Below are 23,682 nucleotides of genomic sequence, written 5' to 3'. Positions count from 1 at the left end.
AACAGGCAAAGGAAGGGCAAATTCTCTCTCTTTTCTTTTTTTTTTTTTAAAGATTTCTCTCTCTCTTTCTGTCTTATTTTTTTGGTGAGGAAGATTGGCACTGCTTAACCACTATGCCACTGGGCCAGCCCCTGTTTCTCTTTTTTCGACCTGGGATGTCCATCTTCTGCCCTCGGACATCACAACTCCTGATTCTCGGCCTTCGGACTTTGGGACTTACACAAACAGCCGCCTGGTTCTTAGGCCTTTGGATTCAGACTAAATTATACTCCCAGCTTTCCTGGGTCTCCAGCTTGCAGACAGCAGATTGTGGGACTTCTTGGGGACTTCTCGACCTCCATAACTGCATGAGCCAATTCCTATAATAAATCTCCTCTTATATTTATCTGTGTCTATCCTGTTGGTTCTGTTTCTGTGGAGAACCCTGACTAATACACAAACACAAGGAACTCCCATATGCCGCTCACTCAGAAACTCCCTTCACTTTTCATCAATTGTACCAATAACATCTTTTAGGGCAAAAGGATCCGGACCAGGATTACACGTTGCACTCGTTGGTCATGTACCTTCAGTGTCCTTCATTCTGAAACTGTTTTTTAGTCCTTCTTTGACCTTCATAATCTTAAGATTTTCGAAGATTATAAGCCAGTCATTTTATAGACTATCCCTCAATTTGCATTTGTCCGATGTTTCCTATAATATTCAAAACACGCATTTTTGGTAGGAATACTACAGAAGAGTTGTTGTAGCACCTGATGTTGGTTTGTCCCATCACAGGTGACATTATTGGTCAGAGACGAATCTACATGGCCCTGGAGGCTCATTTCCTTCCTTCTTTTCATCGCAGAGCTGAGGGCCTGCTGAGCTGGACTGAGCAGGTCTGCGGAGAGACAAGACTATCGGTCAGTGTCAACATTCCTGGTGGGCGAGGGTGTTCCCAGGACCCTCTGAGCAGACCTTGGCCCTTGGTATGCTTACTTGCTAGCACTGTACCTGAGGTTTCCCTTGATGTATTTCTTACTATTTATAGAAACTAGGACTTCCCTAAGCCCAATTAGGCTAACATATAAATGTGCAATGCTGTGTGGGAGTGGGGCCCACTTCCCCTCTTGGCCTCTGGCTCTGTCTGTTTACACCCAGCTGCCTTGGTGCACACACAACAGCTATGCTTGGCTTATGCTGTGCAACAATGAAAGTTCACGGGGCAGCATGCACTCTGCCACTTCTTTGCATTTAAGTTTCCTCCAATAAACCCCATGTTCTAGCTGCACCATGTAGCACCTGTTGGGTGTGTCTCTGACACTTGGCTTGATGGTTAGCTTTGAACACTTCGGTAAGGTGGTGCCCGCTAGATTCTCTTTTGTCAAGTTCCCGTTTTTTAAATAAGAATTTTATGGGGAGATGCTTTGAACCTATGTAAATAACTCATTCTTTGTCCAACTTCTACCCAGTAGATTTAGCAAACATTGCTACTTCTTGTCTGATGATTGCCAAATGGCGACTTTCTAATTCCATTATTCCTTCTAAATTTATTAGTTACAATCTAGTCTAAGGAAGAGCTATTCCTCATTTATTTATTCATTTTTAAAAAAAATAGCAGTCTGGACTCATGGATTCTATGTTATTTCAATGGAATATAATCTCTTACAATCATATTTTGATGCTCAAATTGTCCTAGATTTGGCTAGTGTGTGTCCTTCAAGCTAACTGCTTTGCTCTTTTGAAATGTCTCTATCATTCTTTGAGCATTTTCATACTTTCTGGCATAATAAAATGTTCCAGTCTCCTCTATATGAAACTGTTACATTTATATTTATTTTTATACCCATATATATTGAAAACTCTGAATTCATAATCCCAATCCAATCTCTCAAGCCTTCTTGCTTTTTCCCTTTCTCTATTTGTAACCCCCTTCTCCAACAGTGAGAATCCTGGCTTCCATTATCCTCAATATCATTTTTTCTTTGTGTAGTTCCATGTGTACAGCCACCTGACTTTGCAGGACTGTCGCCCCACCTTCCGTGTTGGGGCTCTGACCCCACACTGGGCTGACTTCCTGGCTGAACACTGTGGTGGCTATATTCTCCTATGTAGATGAAAAAGCAGAGAATGAGTCAGTAGAAGGAGATAACACAGATGAAGCAGAGACACAGAAAAGAATCACAGAAGGACACAGGGAGCACCTTTTGGACTCCTGGAAACTTTCCAACTCCTGGTTCTAGCCCTTTGCTAAGATGTAGTCATATTCCTGCTTCTGGCTTTTGTGAGAAGCGCCTACATCTTTATGAACAATTCTTCCCTTTTGGGTAAGCTACTTCAGGATGGTTTCTGTTACTTGCAAACAGAGAGTCTTAAAGATATATTTATATCCTGGCTTGGTCTACAAAAAAACAAATTGTGGAAATAATCAGGGCAAAGGGAAAATAAAAATTAACCCACAGAAAATGCATTCCACATGGTACTGTACTGTTGCTTAACATGAGCTGAAATATTAGCTCCAAGATTTCTAGTGATCCAAACAAAGTGTGAAACATTATCCTTTACAAGATTTTATGTCTCCAGATTTAAAACAAACCAAACCAGCAACTGGAGCATGAATAGATAGACCATTGGAACAGAATAGATAGTCTAGAAGTGAACTCTTCAATAAATGGCCAACAAATGGCAAACTGTGTAGCCAGCCATAAAAAAAATTAATTTGGATTCATACCTCACCCCATATACTGAATCAGTTCCAAATGGATCAGGGTTTTATTGCAAAAGATTGGAAGTCTAAATTCCCATCAATAGAGAATTGGTTAAATAAATAATGGCACATCTCTGCAATAAAATGTTATGGGCTTTGAAATAAATAGCAAGGAACTCTGTATATATTGCTGTAGACATGGCTTCTTGATATATTAAGTAAAAAAAGCAAGGTATAGTAAATGTGTATGGCACACTACCACTTTTGTAAAGGAGGAACGTCTTGGCTTGTATATGCATAAAACAATTCTCTAGAGGAATGAGCAAGAAACAGTGGTTACCTGTTCAGGGCATGGGGACAGGTGTAGGGGAGAGTTTTTTTTTTACTGTATACCTTGCTATGCTTTCTGATCGATGAATCACATGTATGTACTATTTAATTTGATTTATTTTTATTGAGGTAACATTGGTTTATAACATTACATAAATTTCAGGTATACATCATATTTCAACTTCTGTATAGACTACACTATGTTAGCCACAAAAGTCTAGTTGCCATCTGTCACCGTACAAAAGTACCCCTTTACGCCTTTTGCCCTCCTGCCACCTCCCTTCCCCTCTGGTAACTACCAATCTATTCTCTGTATCTATGTGTTTGTTCATTTTTTTTTTATCTTCCTTATACGAGTGAAATCATACGGTGTTTGACTTTCTTCATCTGACTTATTTCACTTGCATAATATCCACAAGGTCCACCCATGTTGTTGGAAATGGCAAGACTTCATCTTTTTTTATGGCTGAATAGTATTCTATTATATATGTATACCACATCTTTATACTTTCATCTGTTGATGGGCACTTAGGTTGTTTCCAAGTCTTGGCTATTGTGAATAATGCTGCAACAAACATAGGAGTGCATATATCTTTTTGAATTAGTGTTTTCATGTCCATTGGATAAACACCCAGATGTAGAATAGCTGGATCATATTTCAGCTCTATTGTTAATTTTTTGAGGCATCTCCATACCGCTTTCCAGAGCTGCACCAGTTTGCATTCCCGCCAGCAGTGTACAAGGGTTCCCTTTTCTCCACACCCTGTCCAACACTTGTTCTTTCTTGTCTTCTTAATAATCCATTCTGACATCTGTGAGGTGATTTCCCATTGTGGTTTTGATTTGCATTTCCCTAATAATTAGTGATGTTGAACATCTTTTCACGTGCCTGTTGGCCATTTGTATATCTTCTTTGGAAAAATGTCTGTTCAGATCTTGTGCCAATTTTTTAAGTGGGTTGTTGTACTACCCCCAAAATTTAAAAAATTGATGAAAATCAGACAAGGCTGCTGATGGAGAAACCCAGCTAGTCTTGACAGATTGAGGGGATGGCATGAGGGGGAGGCAAGTCTTACCTCTCACAAATTTCCACTGCTAGAGGAGCCTGTGCCTATCCCCACCCTGAGATGCCCTCCTTCTCATAAAGCATTATCTCTAAAGCCTTCACATATATTACTGGGGAGGTCTATTGCCCACGGTGCTCGACATAGAAGAAACATTACTTTTCCAGAGGTCTGCCACGAGCATCCTGCTTACTTCCTAATTTGGCCCACGAACATTCTCTGTTTAGATGAAACTTCTAGCCAATTTACAGCAAATCTAGGATCCAAACTTGAGCACTGTAGTGATTGAGTACACCAGTCCTGATGCCAGACTACCTGGGTCCGAATCTCAGTTGTTCCCTTATTAGCTGCTTACCTGATGGGCGTTATTAACTTTCTTCATCTGTTCAAATGGGGGCCAATTACAGCACCTACCTCACAGGTTTCACACGAAGATCACAGGCTTACACCAGCCTGTCCAAGAGCAGTATCATGCTAGCCACCTAAGACATTAAAATAATTCTTAGTCACATTAAAAAAACCCAAAAAACAAATGAAACCAAATTTATCCCAATATGTCAAAAATATCACTTCCACAGGTAATCCATATAGTGAGCTGTTTCACATTCTTTTTTGATGAAGAACACATACATCTGAGTTCCGACGAGCACGTCTCAATTGGGACTAGCCATCTTTTAAGCGCTCAATAGGCCCACGGGGCTGGCGACCACTGCACGGAACGGCGCAGCCTGAGACCAGATCTAGCGAGTCGTAGGTGCTAAGGGCTAACTCTTACTAGCAGAAGCATGGTTGCCGTTAGCATACCCCCTCTGGAGTAAACGAGCTTATACTGAGTCCTCTGGAAGAGATGCCTACATTTTGAGATAGACTAAAGGGATTTTCTTTAAGCTAGTCACTTACTTGACCTCCCTATTTTAACGCACAACTCTGAGATATGGTGCAAGGCTGTGACCTACGCAAAGGAACTATTTACATAAACGGGGCCACAGTCCCCATCTCACTTTCTGGTCATCCCTGTTCCGGGGTGGGAGTGGGGGTGGGGTTTGTGGTCTCCCCACATGCGGAGGGCCCTGCACCGCCACCGCGGGGGAAAGCAGGCAAGTGGGAAGGTCTTTAGGAGGGGAGGGGGATGGTGGAAGGGGCGCGGAGCCCTCGGGAGAACAAGCACCGCCGCGGGGCAGGGCCACGTTTAGGGGGCGGTGGGCGCCAGAGGGGCAACAATGGAGGCGGGCGGATTCCGAGGGCCAGGAGGCTCTGCCCAGCGAGGCGAGCGTCCGCCGCGTCGGCGCGCGGGCCCCGGGGCCGCCAAGGCGCCGGGCAGCGGGCGATGGAAGGCCGGCTCGGTCTCGGCGCTGGGCCGCAAACGCCGCCGCCCGCGCCCTCTGTCTCCCGGCTCCTGAGTGGCTGCACGGCCGGGATTAACCTTTCACCGCCGCGCCCCGTCCAATCACAGGCTGGCTCTCATGCCGGCGCGGGGCGAGCGGCGCGTGGGGCGCGGAGGGGGCGGCGCGGGCGCCGGTGGGATTCTCCAAGCGGCGGTGCGCCGTTGCCGCGGGCCGTGCGCGGGCTGCAGGCGAGCCGGGCGCTGCGCAGTCTCCGCAGGCGCCAGCGGGAGGGGTCGAGGCGGAGGCGCGGCGCGGCGCGGCGCAGGCTGCTCCAGGCCCAGGTGAATGGAGTAACCTGACAGCGGGGACGAGGCGACGGCGAGCGGGAGGAAATGGCGGCGGCGGCGGCGGCGCCGAGCGGCACCGGGAGGCCTGGGCTGTGACGCGCGCGCCGGAGCGGGGTCCGATGGTTCTCGAAGGCCCGCGGCGCCCCGTGCTGCAGGTGAGGCGGGCTCCCGCGGAGCCGCTTTGTGTGCGGGGCGGGGAGCGGCTCCGCCCGGCCCCGCGCCCGCCTCCGCGCCGAGGCCCCGCATGGGCGCGCTGGGCCCCGCGCTCCGGCCTGGCCCGCGCGGCGACACCGGCGCGGGCAGAGGGCGCGGCCTGTGGGGCCGGGGCCCCCGCCGGGCTCCGCGCCGCCCTTGCCTCGCGCCCCTCCGGGGTGGGCGCTTTGGAGGGACCCTGTGCGCCCGCCCTGGCAGCGGCTGGGCGCGCGGAGTGGGGCCGGTGCTCCCCGCTCGCCCGCAGTCCGCGGAGAGCGGGGTTTGACAGGTCGGGCGGCGCGCGGAGAGTGGCCCGGGGGCAGCCGCGGCATCCCGGAGCATCCTCGGGCCCTGGCCTGCCGGGGGCCGCGGCGCTGGGCCTCCGTGGGCCCGCTGGAGAGGGCCGGGGAGGAAGGAAGCACGGGCTGTCCCTCCTGGCAGGAAAGCGCGAGCCTTCGGGGCCCGCCCGGGGAGGATTGTTCGTGTTTATTGGCAGGTGACCAGATCTGGGTCCCACGGGGCGTGTGGCCGAGGCCATGTTTTCGCCCCTCCCCTCCGATGTTTTTGTGCCCAGACGCCTGGACCCTGCCAAGGATCCTTTCTTAAAGGGTTTTTAATCTTTGGGAAATCAGTGTATGTTTTAAGTTAGCCCGTGAGATTCCTGCAGGGTGTCTAGAAAAGCTGAGCTGCCCCTGTGGCTTTGCCCGCCGCACGGAGCTAACCTACCGCTTAATGTATCCTCAGTAGCCTGAAGATTTGCAGACAGATGACTGGGGGTCCTGGCTCTATAGTGTTAGGTCTGTGCTTTTGTGAAGGAAGTCGGGCCTAAAGGGACACGTTACTGACCCACATAAGTCTAAGCATTCTTAGGACTATCGTGGTTTAAAAGCATTCATCTTATTAAAGAGTATTACTTTGAAGTCTGTGTGTCTTTGAGATGCTTCTGTCTTTGGATTTTCTGAGTCTTTACGGTTTTGATTTTCAGTGGTCTTCCTGTTGCTTGGTTTAAAAGTGCAGCACACTCAGTGAATGGAAAAGGGTACAAGTCAGGAGTTAAGTAACTTGGAAAATGTATTTTTTAAATGTGCTTTAATAAAAGGTTAACTAAATTGATCATGGGTTGATGTAAACATTACATTTTCTAAGTAAAAATACCCCTTTTAACCAACAGCTCCAGTAATTTATTGGAGGAGGGATGATGGTACAGGATTCTGAATGAGGCTGTTAGTGAATCACAATTTTAGTACCATTAATACCTTTGGGACTAGGTTCTAGAATAGTCAGTTTATTATGCAAAGTGTTGTCTTTAAAGCTAGCTGGCTACCTGTGGCACATGTGTATTGGATGTCACATGTGCTATATATACATACACACTATTATTTCAAAGCTTCATTTTAGGCCATATTTTATAAAACTCTGTCTGTAGATTAGAAATCCTATAAAGATTGATTTTAATGTGGTCACTGTAAACATTTAAATTGTTAGTGTTGGTTAATGGATTAATTCATGGCATCAAAATGCTGTTTTATGTAAAGATGTGTTATTCAAATTTAATTTGGGGAGAAAAGACCTTTTCCTGCAATCATTTTAGTAAGGCCTTGCTTTACTCTGTGCTGCCATCTCATCAGTGAAGGTTAAGTTTGTCACTGTGTTAGGTCAGAGGCTCTGTGTGTGAGTTGTATAGCGAGGTGGTTTTGCCGTTGCTGAGTTTTATTGTCTTGGCTTCGGAAGACGTTTTATTTTGATGTGGCTCATAATTCTTCTTGGATAGTGATTTTGTGGTGTTATACAGTGGGTAGGACTTTTAGTATAGGGCTGCCTTCTAGGAAGGATGACTTATGGCATTGAGATATTTATTACCTGCCGCTGTCTGACATGTGAGATGCTTGTTTCATTTGAGAAAGTAGGTATTTCATAGACATTCTGTCACTTGTGACCTTAACATCCTGTGATCATCACTTGTGGCAAAGGAGAGAAGGGAAACATTTATAATAAGAAATGCCTGCTGATTATGTGCCAAGATGTTTCAGGTGTTTTTGTATCCGTTCTCATTTCATCTTCACGGTGACCCTGAGACAGAGTCAACACCGTCCTTAGTTTACACGCAGGGAAACCAAGAGTTTATTGCCGGAGGTTATAACTCGGAGGTTATTGCCGCGAGTTATGACTCGAGAAGTGGCAGTGCCCGGATTGAATCATGCTTTGATTTCAGATTCCTTGTGTTGTGTTGCATTGCTGTTCCAAGTGGACTTAGGGGGAAAACCTGCGTAACACGTCAGTCAGTCCTTACTTAATACTTGTTGGATGAAACTCTGTCTAACCTTAAATGTACAGGGGACACCTGATTATCTGAATAATTCAGATTTTTTTTGGTGGTAAGACATACATAGCAAAATTTACCCACCTTTAACCCTTTTTCAGTGTACGGTTTGTGGCACTAAGTACATTCACATTGTTTTGCAACTGTCACCACCATCCGTCTCCGGATCTTTTTCATCTTCGTCCACTGAAACTCTTTCCAGTAAACACTGACTCCCTGTTTCACCTCCTCCCAGCCCCAGGCAGCCACCCTTCGACTTTCTGTCTCTATGAATCTGACTCCTCTTGGATCCTCGTGTAAGTGGAGTCATACAGTACTTGTCCTTTCATGACTGGCTTATTTCGCTTAGCTTAGCCTCCTCAGGATTCATCCATCCTGTAGCATGTGGCAGAATTTCCTTCCTTTTTAAGGTCGAATAACATTTTGTTTCGTCTGTACGCACACCACGTTTTGCTTATCCATACATCCATCGATAGATGCTTGGGCTGCTTCTCCCGTTTGGCTTTGTGAGAAATGCCGCTGTGAGCATAGTGTACAAATACCTGTTGGAATCCCTGCTTTCACTTCTTTGGGGTGTGTGCCCAGAAGTGGTCAGGTTGTTTCTTGATCGTCAAAACACTAGACTCAGAGTTTATTTCAATGTGAGTTTTCTCAGGGCTGTTTCAGACAGTTATACTTTCCTACAAACGCTTCCTCTGGGTCAGTAAAAGACTGTAGTCTCCTTGAGGCCCAGGATTCACTCATTTTTCTAATCTCGGTTCCTGTCAGTGTTTGGCAAGTACGCGTTCAGATAGCTGAACTCATTCAGTTGATCCTCATGGAGCCGTGTTGCCTCTGTTAGATGCCCAGGAAGGCACTGGTCAGGTCCGCAGTGAACTTGTGTACATAGTAAGTTGGAGCCAAGTGATTTATCCTGTTTACCTTCTGCTCTGCTTTTTAGGCATTCAAGAGTTTAGTTCCTTCTAAAAGCCCAGTGGATGTGTATATTTGATTATTTGTCTGCTTTGAGAAAGGATCTGAGATGGTCATATAATAATAGGTGTTTGAGAGGGCTGTGAAGATACAGGTAAAGATTGAGGGGCAGATGGAGTTAGATGAGAAGCTTAGGGCAGGGACAGCTCAGCATCTGCTGTAACTTAAGGTTGTTTTAAAAAAAATTTTTATTAGTCAAAGCAAAAGAGGAAACAGGACTAATTATAGTTGGCATTGATGAATGAACGGAACTATACCAATTAATAAGGAGAAGCAGCATTTCTCTCGTATGAAGAATAAGTAATCGTTTGAAGTCTTACATAAAATGACGTTAACAATCTATGAAGAAAATGTTTTACATTTTACAGTGATAGAGAAACATTTTTCACGTGCCATTTTAGAGAAACCAGATAAAAGCCTCGGGCATAATAGGAAAGCTCTAGTAATAGAGGGGTCCATCGTTCTGGTGATTTGATTCATTAGACTTGAGTTAATTTGCTTTTCATATGATGCCCCTCAAATACCAGTTGTCTCATTCAGGCTTTTGACAGACGCCGAAAAGCAGTCCGTTCGCAGATGAACTCTTGTGGAAGCACAGGCGGTCAGGATTTTCCACGTTCTCTTTGCCAGTCTTTAGGAATGTGTGTGGGTCTAAAAACTAGGACTGTCGTATGGTGGTATATATAGGCAGGGGTGAATACAGAGAGAAGAGCATTATTTTTGAGGTCTAGCTGGTGAAATTGAAATTTTCAGTCAAGGAAGAAGGCCTTTGTTCAAATGAATTGAGTACAAAGCGGCTTTTCTGTTTATCTAAAATCGTCAATGAATTGTTGGTTCTCTTTTAATATGCGAAGTTGCTGTACATTTTAAATAAGTGGCTAAAAAATGCCATAAGGAAACATTGTCTGAGGATGTCAGTAAGACTGTTACTAGAAATAAGACATGAAAGACTTAAATTTTGGCTTACTGTTTTGATTTTTGAGGCTCATAGTGACGTAAAATGTCTTGGCTGTGTGAAGGTTTGTAGAGTAGGAAGGATAGACTAGAATGGTGCCTGGCGCTGGAAGGGGCTCAGATTTGTTGAGTAAATAAATTCATTTATGTTTATATTACTTTCTGAAGTACTGTCCTCCGTCACTTGATGGGGATACGTTCTGAGAAATGTGTCGTTAGGCAGTGTCGTCGCTGCGCGAACCTCCTAGGGTGTACTCACCTACCCACTACACACCGAGGCTGTGTGGTGCTAGTCTTAGGGGACCGCTGTCCTGTATGCGGTCCGTTGATGACCGAAACGTCCTTATGCGGTGCATGACTGTTCTTAGAAGCCAATACAATTTCATGGAGAATCAGATTGCTTGTATATTAAAGCTTTTGAAAAGATCATTACTGTTCTGACTTTGGCCGGATCATGCTGCCTGATTCTCCATTTGTGAGGTCCCTATGATTAGGTGCGTAGAATCATTGTGGACCGAGAGAAGTGTTCAGCATTTCCTAGAAGATTTCTATGAAACTTGGGAGTTTTACTACCATTGTAGGCTTTCTCATTGTTGAAGCAGGCTAACCCTGATAGTTGTTGTGGTTGTTGCTTTTTAGGTGACAGCTCAATGTGTACAGTGAAGTAGGGATTTTAAAAACACATTTGGAAATTCTTTTGGGGATTAGAAAATGTCAGCAAATCAGTTCAGAATTTAAAAAATACTGTACTTAAATAATGAGAGAAGGATCTCCACGTAAAAACTGATCTTTGCAGTGATGTAGAAAGGTTCTTTGATTAAGGAGTTGGGTCAGGAGCCCTGTTTGAAGGGAAATGAAAGGCCGTCACCTTATCCAGTACTTTGAGATATTTTTAGATTCCAGAATTTCTGTCTTCCTTCTGTTGGTAACGGCCTGGGAGGGCAAGATTAGCTTGATGAACCCAGAGAATTGAATGGCCTCTTCTGCTTTTACACATCCGCTGCACAGCCATCACTCCTGGGTAGTTCTGATCAGTGGTATTTTAAGCTCTTTCCGCTTTGCAAAATTAAATATTAATATTTTATCATAGCATTAGAGGGATGTGTAAGAGCAAGTCTTTGCTGTCACAGAGACCAGGGTTCCTATTTGGATCCCTCCAGTGTATCCCTGAGGAACACAGGGTGTACGCACCCTCTCTGAGTCAGCTTCTTCATCTGCAAACGGGTCATAATAGTATCTACGTCTTGAGATTGTGAGGGAAAAATGAGTTCCATAAATTCTTAGCCCAGTTCTAGCACATAACTACTGTTTGGTAAAATTTAGCAGATATTATTTTGCTTTAAATATGTACATTAGAGAAAACTTTGCTATATTCTTAATGTGATTAGATTGTATTGTGATCCCCCTAAATTATTAATTTTAAGATGTATGTCCAGTTTTATAATGGAAGATGAAAAAGAAAAGAGTGCTCAAGAGTAATGTTGCACAGGCCAGTCTTCTGTTTTGAGGATGCCTGTACTGGATCAGATGGTTCAGCTGTCCTAGTTGTGTCTCTATAATGATGATTCCGAGTGTAATAGTGCCTTAAATATTGCTAACTTTCCCTGAATAACTGTTATTCTTCTATTATATGCAAATAAATGCATCATCCTTGGATTTGTATTTCAAACCAGCATACACTTTTTGTACATGTCTCGTGTGTACTTGATGTAGGCCAGTGTTCTTACTCATTGGAGACTCCTGATTTGAGGAAAGATATGAATCTTATCCCCAGAAAAATGTACATGTACATGCTTGTAATTTTATATACAATTATAAGAGGTACAGGGATCCCTCCCAAAGCCCCTCCATAGACACTGATTTAGGCTATGTCTGCACATATAAAGACAAGTAATAGGTTAACAAAAGAAAAAGAACAAAATTCCAGATAATTGGGGCAGACATGATTGGTGGCATTGAATGAACGGTGTAAAATAATGAATGGTTAAGAAACCTGGGTTTTTGTTTGGCTTTCCTTCTGAATAACAAGCTGTGTTTTAAGGGCAGGTCAGCCTGGCCTTTCTAGACTTTGTTTTAATTTTCTCCCTTTTAAAATGGTAACATTTACAAGTCTCCAGGATATCTTATAATCAGCAATCTTTGAAGCGCCCATATAACTCTGGGACTTCTCCATTTCAAGCTGAGGATCAAAGCTAAATATGAGACATGGAAAAGAGAGAGTGCATGGTTGAGCACTAAGGTTTGTAGTAGTTACCATAGGAGAGTAGAGGTGGAACTGGGAGATGTTCTGAGCAGGAAATGGAAGATGAAAACCCTGGGAAATAAGTCTTGAAAGTAGATAATGTTGGGTTGTGTGCCTTGATTGGATGGCAAAATCTTTGAGACAGTTGAGTCTTTTCATTTTCTATCTCTGCATCTAGTACAGCTTATTAAATGTTTGTTGATAAAGGAGAATTTGACCGGAACTGTTTAAAGCTTTTGATCTGATCAATTTGATGAAGAGTCAGTAACCCATTGAGAGGCCTCTGATACTGTTAACGAAGAAAAAAGTGTCCAATAGGCATTCTCGTATTTTAATTTTAAAAGCTTATTATATTTTGTATATAACATTGTACTGAGATTACCTAGCTATTTTTCCAGGTCTTGTATATTGTATGACTAAACATTAAAAAGAAAAAAAACACCCCAATTCCTAAGTCTTTATATGTACCTGTTAGATATAATAAACTCAAGTAATTTATTAATCTTAGACCAAACATAAGTTTGAGTGTTTCAAGGAAAATGCAGAATTTTGTTGATAAAAATATATGAACAAATGATAGAACAACCTAAATTAGGCATTTAAACGCAGTATGTAAATTGAGCTGGAGTTAAACCAAGCTGTAATTTAATTTCTAAATGCTTTAGTATCTTAAAAAGAGTGATTCTTTATTGCTTATGTAAATATATGGACTTCAGTTTCTAACCTTTCTTCAATAAACTGTGTCAAATGAGGCATTGTCAAAGGATGCTTTCCTTTTGGGATATGTTTGTAAAGAAAGTTTCTGTTGACATATGACAGAATCTGAAGGAGAATATTGTTTTTATACTCAATCTTTGTAATCCTCTAGCTTTTTTGTAGCTGAACGTTAGGAGAATTCTGGAAAGTTTTTTTTACATATGAGTTAGGTCCATACTTTGGTCAAGAGTAGGGAAATAAATAGTTTTCTTAAGGCCTCTTTAGCATGCACACACACACACAATCTCTTATACATACATATGTACGTATATGAAATCTGTGTCTTGCTTCAGCAGCAAATGCTCTGGCAAAATGCTTACCTGTGTTATGTGTATTGAGTGAAGAAAAAGTGACACAGTCCATTGTAGTTTCTGTATTATTAATTTATCTGGTTTATTTTAGTGTGTTTGAGCCCTCTTTATGATTATAATCTCTCTTAAGGTAGCACTTTTCATTTCACTAGAGAGAGAAACCATTACGTAGTGTTTGTGTTGAGCAGTAAATTGTGTTCGTCTTCAGCTGAGTGGAATACAGATACTGGGAGATGGTGAGCTCTGTAATCAGGACTTGTGTATTTATGGAGCGCCTATGGTCCACATCACAAAGGCCAAGAGCAGTGCGAGTGGACCGGGCTGGTTTCTATCGCTAAGGCTTTACAATTAAAGCAACATTTACTTGTATGTGTTTATGCAGATTCCACTAAAAATAAAATAACTCAGTTTGCTTCTGTTAGTCTTACATTGGGTCCACGCTTTTTCAACTCCCTGGGGAGATCAAAAGGAACACATCCAGATGTAACTTATTTTGACTGGCAGATCAGTGTAAATAGACACCTCCTCTGAGACCGTAGTGTATTGTATATTGTGGAAATAAAAGTTTAGGGTCAGACAAAATTTTAAGTAGAATTCCACTTCTCCCCTTTGTTGGTCAAATGGCCTTTAGTAAGTCATTCTGAATCCCTGTAAAATGGCGATAATACTTCTCTTGGTGTTGTTTTGAGGATTAAACCAGATAATAGAATTTAAGTGGTCAACAAAGGTAAGTTTTCTTCCTTCCCCTCTTACTCTGGGAGCTTTTACCAAAAAGCTCACCATGGTAAATGAAGAATTTTTACATATTGTATTAAAGATTGTTTGCTTCTCTTTTAAAATAAACATTAAATTAAATCAATTTCAATTGATACACAGGAAAGTGCCTAAATTATGAGGTTACGCAAAGTGATCCCAGCTGTAACCGGTGCCCAGCTCAAGGAACAAATATGAGGAGTACTTTATAAGCTCCTCTCAATGCCCTCTCCCACACACTACCCCCCCAAAAGTAAACATCATACTGACTTAATTACTTTTCCTTATTTTTAACTTTATATAATGGAAATCATACGGTATGGTTTTGTGTTGGGTTTCTTTCACTTAACATTTTAAGTTTGTGAGATTCATTCCATGTTGCATCATCCAGTTATAGTATTATATGAATATGTCAATATTTACTTGTCTCTTATGTCATTATGGACATTTGGCTTGTTTTCAGTTTTGGCGATTATGAATGGTGCAGTTCTGAACATTCTTGTGCGTGGCTTTTGCTGAATATATGTACATATTTCATTTGGGTAGACGCTTAGCAATGGAATGACTTGGGTTATAGGGCATGTGTATATTCACCTTTAGCATATACTTCCAGTTTACAATTCTGCCAGCAGCGTGTGAAAGTTCTCTAAACTCCACATTCTCCCCCACACTCAGTATTGTCTGTCTGCTTCATTTGAGCTGTTCTGATGGGGGTGTGGTCCTCGCTCACTGTGGTTTAATTTGCATTACTCTAATTGCTCCTGAGGTTGCTGACCATTTTGATGCCTTGTACTGTGTAGTCCTTTGCCTGCTCTCTATTTGCTTATCTGCCTTTTTCTTACTGATTTGTAGGAGTCATTTCTACCTCCCCTACTCTGGGCTTGCTTATTCACTCTTTTAATCAGCTCAGTTAATAAACAGCAGTTCTTAGTTTTAATGTAGTCTAGTTTGTCAGTTGTTTCCTTTATGGTTAATAGCTTTTTATGTTTTGTTTAAGAAGTTTTTGCTCACCCCAGGGGCATGAAGGTATTCTCTGTTTTATTCTAATAACTTTATTACTTTACTTTGTACATTTAGATCAGTAATCCCGCTGGCATTGACTTTTGTGTATGATGTGAGGCAGGAGTCAAGATTCACTTTCCCATCTGGATACATAATTAACCCAGCTTGTGTTTGAAAAGAGCATCCTTTCTCTACCGCGCTACAGTATTGTTTTTGCCGTTAAGGCAGTAACCTTGTATGTGCGGCTCTTTTTCCGTGTTCTGTTCTGTTGCATTGCCTGTTCCTGTGCCTGTGCTGCCTGAATTACTGTAGCTTGTACCGCCTTCATAAATCGACTGATTTTTGAATGTTAAGCCATCCTTAGATTCCTGTGGTCACGATGCATTATCTTTTTTATATATTCCTCAATTCAATTTGCTCGTATTTTTAGTATTTTTACATTTTTCGTTTGAGAGATAGGTCTATAATTTCACTTTCTTGTAATGTCCTTGTCAGGTTTTGGTGTCAATTTTATGCTGGTCTCATGGAAAGAGCTGGGAAGTATTCCCTCTTATTTCTGTCCTTCTGAAGAGTTTCTCTTTAAGATTGGAGTTATTCTTTCAATGTTTAGAAGAATTCACTCGTGAAGCCATCTGGGCTTGGAGTTTTTAATCAACTTTTAATCCAATTTCTTTAAAAGCTATAGGCCTCTTCAAATTTTCTGTTCCTTTAGATGTTAATTTTGGTAAATTGTGTTTTTCAAGGAATTTGTCCACTTTATCTAAAGTATTTCTTCGAGTGGCCACTAAGAAGTAACTGATACTAAAAATAAACATAACCAGATAAAACTTTGCTCCATTCGGAAAAATTGCAGCTTTCAGGAGCTCGTTAAGTGGTTCAACACACGGAATGCTCTTTGTTGTTGTGTGCGGGAGAACAGGCCGTGATGAATGCCGCCTCACTTAGGCTTTGTACGCTCTTAACATTTAGGCACAAGTGTGGTTCATGCGGACAAAGTTAGTTCCCTGAAAACTCATGATATTCAGAAGCTGTCGGTATGTGAAATCTGTAATTAGACTGCAAGCTAATTTTTTTTTTTTTGGAGGAACATTAGCCCTGAGCTAACATCTGCTGCCAGGCCTCCTCTTTTCGCTGAGGAAGACTGGCCCTGAGCTAACATCTGTACCCATCTTCCTCTCCTCTATCTGTGGGACGCCTACCACAGCATGGCTTGCCAAGCGGTGCCCTGTCCGCACCCAGGATGCGAACCGGTGAACCCTGGGCCGCCGAAGCGGAATGTGTGCACTCAACCGCGTGCCACTGGGCCGGCCCCTGGAAGTTAAATTTTTAATCTTTGACGAAAATTCACTTTGGATTAATTTGACTAAGGAATTATAATTCACATATTCTTTGTTCTTTGTCGTTCTTTAAAAATAAGTAGTGAAAGTATGAAATAGTAGTATCTTAAGTAATGTGTGCATTTCTTAAGTGGAAATGTGCAATAGGCAGTCAAGGACAGAGAATTGGAGCTAGAGAATTGGGGTCACCAACCATCCTGATTTGTCCATGGTTGGGGTAGGTGAATGGTTGGTTCCTGGGACAAGGGACTTCCAGCATGCAAGCAGGGACAGTCCAGGCAAACCAGTATGAGTAGAGGCAATGATTGTAACCAGGAAAAGGAGCGTCTTCTCTAAAGGAAAGACTCAAGTGCAGGAGGCTCTTTGTTGCGTTTCGATGTTCTGATCTCTGGGCCTTGCCTGGAGAGTTGTTCTTGGGCTGAGATTCACTAGGTGAGAACCCTTGGTGTGTGCTGAGATTGAAAAAGCAGGGGCTCAGAGGCCGAGGCTCAAATCCCTGCCTTGCTCCGTGTGAGGCCCTTTGTGATCCAGCCCCTGTTTATCGTACCACTTTCATTGTTTCACTATTCTCCCCTGGGACTAGCGCTCCAGCACACTGCTTGTAATTTCCTCCACGTGACCTGCCTGCTTTCTGTTTAAATGTTTCTCCACATGCTGTCCCTTCTCCCCGAGGATGTCCTCTGCCCCCACCCCGGCTAGTGCTGTTACTACTCATTCTCTAAAACTGGACTCAAGTCCGCTTGTCACCTTCTCCAGAATACAAATTTGCATTAGTGACGTCTTGCTTAATAAATACTTGTTGAATGAATGAATGAATAATTTAAGGAGCAGGAGGTAAAACAAAAGTTTAAATGGGGGAAACCACCTTAAATATTACTTTTTATACTACTCTGAAATAAAATTGGATTAAGTTCCATTTTTCTGTGTTCTACTGATAGCCAAACATGTATATCAGTATTTAGTAGAGTTTTTTAGCTTTGTTTTAAAATATTTTCAAACTTATCAGTGGTAGAAACAGCATAAAGAATTCCCTGCGTTTGCCAGTAATTAACCTTTTGCCACATTTGTATTCTCTCCCCGTTTCTGCATATTATTATTATTTTTCTGAACCATTTGGGAGTAAGTTAGTGTTATGCTCTTCACTACTAAATATTCAAGAGATTTTCTAAGCACAGGAACTTTCCCCTGAATGCCTCCTGTGTCTTATTTCTCTGTTGCCTTCAGCTCAGAACAATCCTTATGCTACGGTGGCTGATTTTGAGGTGGCATACTCTCATCCCCTTCATCCCAGTAATGTCCTTTATGGCACTTTTCCTTCCCTAATAGAGACCCAGTCCAGGGATGCACTGCGTTGGGTGGTCACTTCTCCTTACTCTTTTCATCTTGAATAGTTTCTCAGCTTTTATCTTTTACGACGCTGACATAGTTGAAGAGCTCAAGCCTGTTGTTTTGTGAAATGAATCTCAGTTTGGTTTTCATGTTTCCTCATGATTAGATTCAGGTTTTGCACTTTTGACATAAATGATATTTCTTTCTCAGTTCATCACAGGAGGAGGTACGTGTTGTCTGTTTGTCGCCGTGTTGATGTTTGTCATTCGACTCAAGGTGGTATCTGTCAGGCTTTTCCAGTGTAAAAATACCAGTTTTCATTTGAATTAGTACGTAATCTGTGCAGAGATACTTTAGACAATATAAATATTCTTTTGTAACCTTCACCCAATAGTTTTAGCATCCGTTAATGATTCTTGCCTCAGCTGCTGATGTGATGGTTAAAAATGGTGATTTTTCTGTCATTCCTTCCACATTTATTAGTTGACATTGAGTAGAGTTTTATCTGAATTTTAAACCTAATAAAATACAGTTTATAAAATGAAAAATTAATGAGAAGTATTATTTGAGTCTTTGGGTTTTTCTGCTTATACTATGCAACTTTAGAACTTTAAACTGTTGCTGAAACATTTTCAAGGTCAGTGTCAGATCAGACTGCATTAGTGTCGAAGAGAGTTTCGTAGGTTGGGAGTTCCCCCAGGAGGACTGGGAGAGGAGGATGGATGTGGTTGGATGATGTCAAAATTATCATTGTACAAATTGATGCCTCTCTAGCTTTTTCAGGGCAGCCCTGAACTTTTCTTTGTTGGGGGTGGAGGCAAGGATTGGGGTATTAAACTTGTTAAAATAATTTGGGTTGTTTAAAGTCTTTTAAAAGTGGGAAGTATCTGAATTGAATTTTTTATTTGACCTACAAAAAGATAACATGTTAATTTGTTAGAGCAATAAGCCTTATTCTCAGCGTAGAATTAATTAGTGAAAATATAATATGGGTATTTCCAGCTTTCCTTAAATTCTCTGTAAGTCAAGTATAAGATTATCTTTCCTTTCAAAGGTCTTACAATTTTGAGAGGGATAGCAATAGCAATAACATCTAATATGGAGCAGAAGATGTCATTAAGCCCTGATTTGGGTGATATGGTCCATGTGTGCTGGGTGAGAGGCGAGTGGAATGCTAGAGGCTTTTAGGGAAAGCTTGGGGAGGGGGCGGGGGTGGACCCCAGCAGCAGGAGGTTATCTGTAAAGATTGGGACACACTGGTCGCGGAGTTCCAGGGAGAGCAGATGCTGTGCGTGGTCGCACACAGCTGTGATGGCGTGCTGCACCTCTTGCCTGCAACTTTTAATGTGTTGCCTTTCCCGACTCAACATCGATTAAACATGCATCAGACTCAGCAGGCGCTTAGGCTCGTTTTGTCTCAGGAGTGACCTCTCTTTAGTATTAAAATGTTCATGTTATATTGTCTCAAAACAGCTCGATGTAGAAAACTCTGGCCCTCTCTTCCATGCTGTAAAAGATAGGCAGAAGGTAGTAATGAATTGAGTAAAACTCTGGGACTTGTTGGACCATATTTTATTGAGTAAAGTACAGAAACTTGGAATCAAACATTAACCTAAAAACTCACCTTGAAAGCTAGTGCTGTATTAAGTATTTCCCTGTCTTGAAATAACACTGCAAGGTAAATGTCCTTATAGGTAACCTGAAGGGGAGGGGCGGTGTCTGTGCCATTTGGATGTGTTGGAATGTTGTCGTATTAAGTATTTGAAGTAAACAGGCCATTGGCTGGCAGCCTAGAGATATTTTTTATATGGAGATTTTGACGGATGGAATTTGTTAAAATGGTATTTGACCTGTATTCAACTGCAATTTTGGACAAATCTAATTTTAGGCATAATTACGTTGAAATGTAAACATAATATGTTTATGTTACAGATTTAGAGAAACCCAGAAATTTGTTTGGTTCATCGAGTAGTGCAAGAAAAGAAAGCTAGTGAATTTGTGGTTTACATTATAGAAACTGGCGTAAATTTTACCACATTTAATGGCTTAAGAAGGGAGGTGGTGTTTTTTTCAATGCCTAAAACAGAATCATATATCTCTAAGCTGTTGTTTTTGTACAAATCATCCTCAGTTTGAAAGTTCATTTTCCATTTCTAAAAGTAATAAAGTGTTTAAATTGTAGAGAATTTTAAAATGCAGAAAAGTTTTAAGGAAAAAGAAATTACTCATGGTAGTAATCCCATCCTCAATTTTGGGGTGGATTTTCCTCCATTCCTCCCTCCCTCCCTTTCTTCTTTTCTTTAGTTTTAACTTGAAGACATAATCGTGATCTTACTGTAAATAAAAATGTTCTGCTTTTTCCTTGAATGCCATAACATAAGCATTTTGTTCATTAGGAACTGTCATCATTTTTAATGGCTCAGTTGAATTGCATCATGTAAAATGAACCACAGTTTACCAAACCATTCCCTCAGTCATTGTTAGACATTGAGATTGGCGGGGGGGTGGGGGGGGGGGGCATTTTTTGCTGTTGATAATACTGCAGAGAGCATTTCTGTATGAAGTTTGTGATAATGTAGGCTAGATTACTATGTGAAGATTTCTAATTAGTAATGACAAATATGACAATTAAAAATGGAAATATTTCTCTTGTCCTGTGTATTTAGCTAAAGGTACCAGTGTTTAAATTCTTAAAATTATCATCTCTTTTCTTTTCTCCTTAGTCTCTCAGTGTTTGGTTTGACCTTAGTCTTTTCATAATCTATATTCACCAAATAGTAGTTGATAAATCCTTGAAATATTTATTTTATATACTGTGGATATCTTCTATCTTTTTGGGTTTTTTTATATTTTATATTTTCAAAACTTGTCTATTTGATGATGATTTCCTGCCCACCTGTGTACCGTTTCAGTGCCTAAGAAACAGTTAAGTGAAGGAATGTTTTCAGTGATGTCTTCGGAGCCAAACAGAAGTAGCATATAGTATTTTTTGGTTTTTGCTTTTAAAGAGAACTTGACACAAAGCTATTTAATTTTATTTCACATTATATACCGTATTTTATGATTTAAATTTGTTTGATTTTGATCCTACTGTAAATTCATAGTGACTAGGTTGTTCGAGTTTGTGGTTTTTCAGGTTCATCTGGTTAAAAATACTGTAAAATCTTGTGTACATACTTTAAATTTATATGAGAATATGTTTTCTATACTGAATCTTAGGATTAATAAAACATTTTAGGTTTCCTTTAAGGAGTTCCTTAAAGTCTGAAGAATTGTTTGAGAACAATGGTTCTAGATAGAGATGGTAGTGTGGTTTCTTAGAAACTACCATTTATTGAGCATTTTCTGTGTTTCAAGCCCTTTTTCTCTACCAAGCTTAACATACATAATCTTACTTAGTTCTCGCAATAGGTGTTCCTATTTTACAGGCAAGGGAACAAGCTTAGAGAAAGGCAGTGGAGTCTGACAAACCTTGGTCTTCCTGACGCTGGACCCATTGCTGGCATTCAGAGGATTTTAAATGAAAGAGACTTAAAAAAAAAAAAGAAAAAAAGACTTTGCTTTCTACATACCCCATGGCCTTAGTCAGTGCCCCTCCTACATCCGAGGGTCTCTGTGAGGAGGGAGTGACTGTGTAATTGAAAGTATTAAGAGGTGAGAGCATCAACTTACAAAGTTCACTGAAAACAGCCGAGACTCTCCTCTCACTTTAATTTAGAAAAGGGAGGTTGGTGGGAGTTGTTATAAACAACTTGGATCCTTTCTCTGTGCAGATTCCTTTTTAATATAGCTAAACGTTTGCCTTCTAAGCTCCATCTCCATTCTTAAAACTCCTGTCCCTAATATAGTTGGGCAGTATATATTAGAATTTCTCTAGTATTTGAGTTCCAAGAAATGGAGGTTTTTTTATTCGGCATGAATACTATTTGAGAATTGGACCTTTTTTTTTTAACCCAAAGTTGGGGAAATATAATTATAAATAAAATCTCCTCTGAGGTGCACCTGAAATTTATAGTTACAAATCAGTGCTGCCTCAACAACAACAAAAGAACAAGAACAAAAAACCCAGAAAATCTCTCCACAAACGTAGAAGGGAAGAAAACGATTTTATATTGAGCAAGCATTAAACCAGAATGTGATGTGCATCCCAGACTGTTCCCTGAAGAGACTGCAAAGACAGAAAGAAATCTTCCTCTGTTGTATAGCTAAGCGGTTACAACACTTTACATCCATGTTTTCAAGATGAAATTGTTAGCTTTCTTGCATCTTCATGACTGGACGTAGGTTTTGCAATTTGTAGTCGGGTGACAAATCAGGCCCGTCTGCTCCTAGGAGTCGGGGAGATTGGGCATCATCTTTCTTGACATTTCAGAGATGCTCACAGGTTCTTAAGGAAACATTCCTGAGACGTGAGGCTGGCTAGGCTCATTTAGCTTTTACGAAGGTTCACATACACTGGAAGAAGTTGAGAAAGAAATTCTGAATAAAAGGGAGAAGGAAGGAGCCTCTTCCCTTTTTTTTAATGCTTCTTTTTGGGGGTGAGGAAGATTGACCACGAGCTAACATCTGTTGCCCATCTTCCTCTTTCTTCCCCCTCCCCAAAGCCCCAATACGTGGTTGTATATCCTGGTTTAAGTCCTTCTAGTTCTTCCATGTGGGATGCCGCCACAGCATGGCTTGATGAGCAGTGTGTAGGTCCACGACCAGGATCCAAACTGGCAAACCCCGGGCCACTGACACAGAATGTGTGAACTTAACCACTGTGCCACTGGGCTGGCCCCTATTCCCTTTGTTTTCAACTAGGAGAATTAAGCCTCTTATTTTTAATTTGCCTTTACAACAAGTATAAACCTGGTACTTTGTATCCATTGCCAGGGATGCCCTTAGTCATTAGGCTATGTTGGAGTTAAAATAATGTCGTGGATCTCCATAGCCTCTTTGTCACTCGGAACTAAAAGTTCTTCTAACAGTTTTTGGTTTTGTCTGTTAGCTTACAGAAGTACTTCTGACAGTGTTTGTGTCCTATTGTTGATATTGTGTTTTTTCTTTTGTTTGGTATGGGACTTTATGGTAGTTGTGTGTTTTGGACTTCATGAGAGTGGGATTGAAATCTAGATAGTAATATTTGTAAAGTTAGTATCAGATTCTGTGACACATTATAATAAAATAAATGAGTTGGAAGTTTTCTCTTAGCAGTTGTGAGCATGCGCACTAGGCATCTGACTTCAGGTTCGTCAGCTGTCTGCTGTTCCACGCCTTTGTCTGAAAGGGTGCAGCCATATGCTGGATTTAGATGCTAATGGGGGTGAAGGTTGTTGGTTTATACTAAAACTTGACTGAGTGGTACGTGGCCTGTCTTTGTTTCACAGTTAAGTTAAAGGGACCTATCAAACAAGAGTTTGCCTGTTGGTAATTTAAGTTGTGGTCATCAATTAAAATTAGAAACCTTGACTGTTGGCTTTATATTATGAACATGAAATAAGGGGTCCTTGTACTTGGGATGTTAACTTTCTAATATGTCTCTCTGCGGAACTGTCTAGGGAAATAATTTGGATAACTTAGCAATAATTTTGTAATAGTAGAGCTGCATTCACTTTTAAAGGATTATCAGTTTATTATTTGGGTTGTGGTGTTTTTAGTAAAGAGGGGACTCTGCGTTAGGAAAGATGCAGCGCCTGACACATCAGGCCCCGTGGGTGTGTTAAATTTGTGTCTTAGTAGGTGGCAGTGCAGAATGGAGTGCAAGGTCAGAGTCCAGGTAG

At 41.5% G+C, this 23,682-nt stretch overlaps 1 protein-coding gene across 5 annotated transcripts in view; it reads left to right on the top strand.

Moving 5' to 3' along the window:
* The first annotated feature begins 5,558 nt into the window (after window positions 1-5,558).
* The window catches only part of DICER1 (dicer 1, ribonuclease III), a 70,198-nt gene continuing 52,074 nt past the window's right edge, over window positions 5,559-23,682 (top strand). The window contains exon 1 of one of the 5 annotated variants that reach the window (XM_023628332.2): window positions 5,559-5,746. Coding sequence is in view for 1 of the 5 variants with exons in the window: in XM_070249792.1 (XP_070105893.1) it covers window positions 5,872-5,907 (36 nt within the window). In the remaining 4 variants the exon portion in view is untranslated. Of the gene's footprint in view, window positions 5,908-23,682 lie in introns of all 5 variants that reach the window. The other 4 variants (XM_023628333.2, XM_023628334.2, XM_070249793.1 and 1 more) reach the window with 4 other exon arrangements.

This window comes from Equus caballus, chromosome 24, assembly GCF_041296265.1.
Source record: "Equus caballus isolate H_3958 breed thoroughbred chromosome 24, TB-T2T, whole genome shotgun sequence".
In the NCBI taxonomy this organism is placed as follows: domain Eukaryota; kingdom Metazoa; phylum Chordata; class Mammalia; order Perissodactyla; family Equidae; genus Equus; species Equus caballus.
This window is presented reverse-complemented; position numbering and strand designations above follow the sequence as displayed.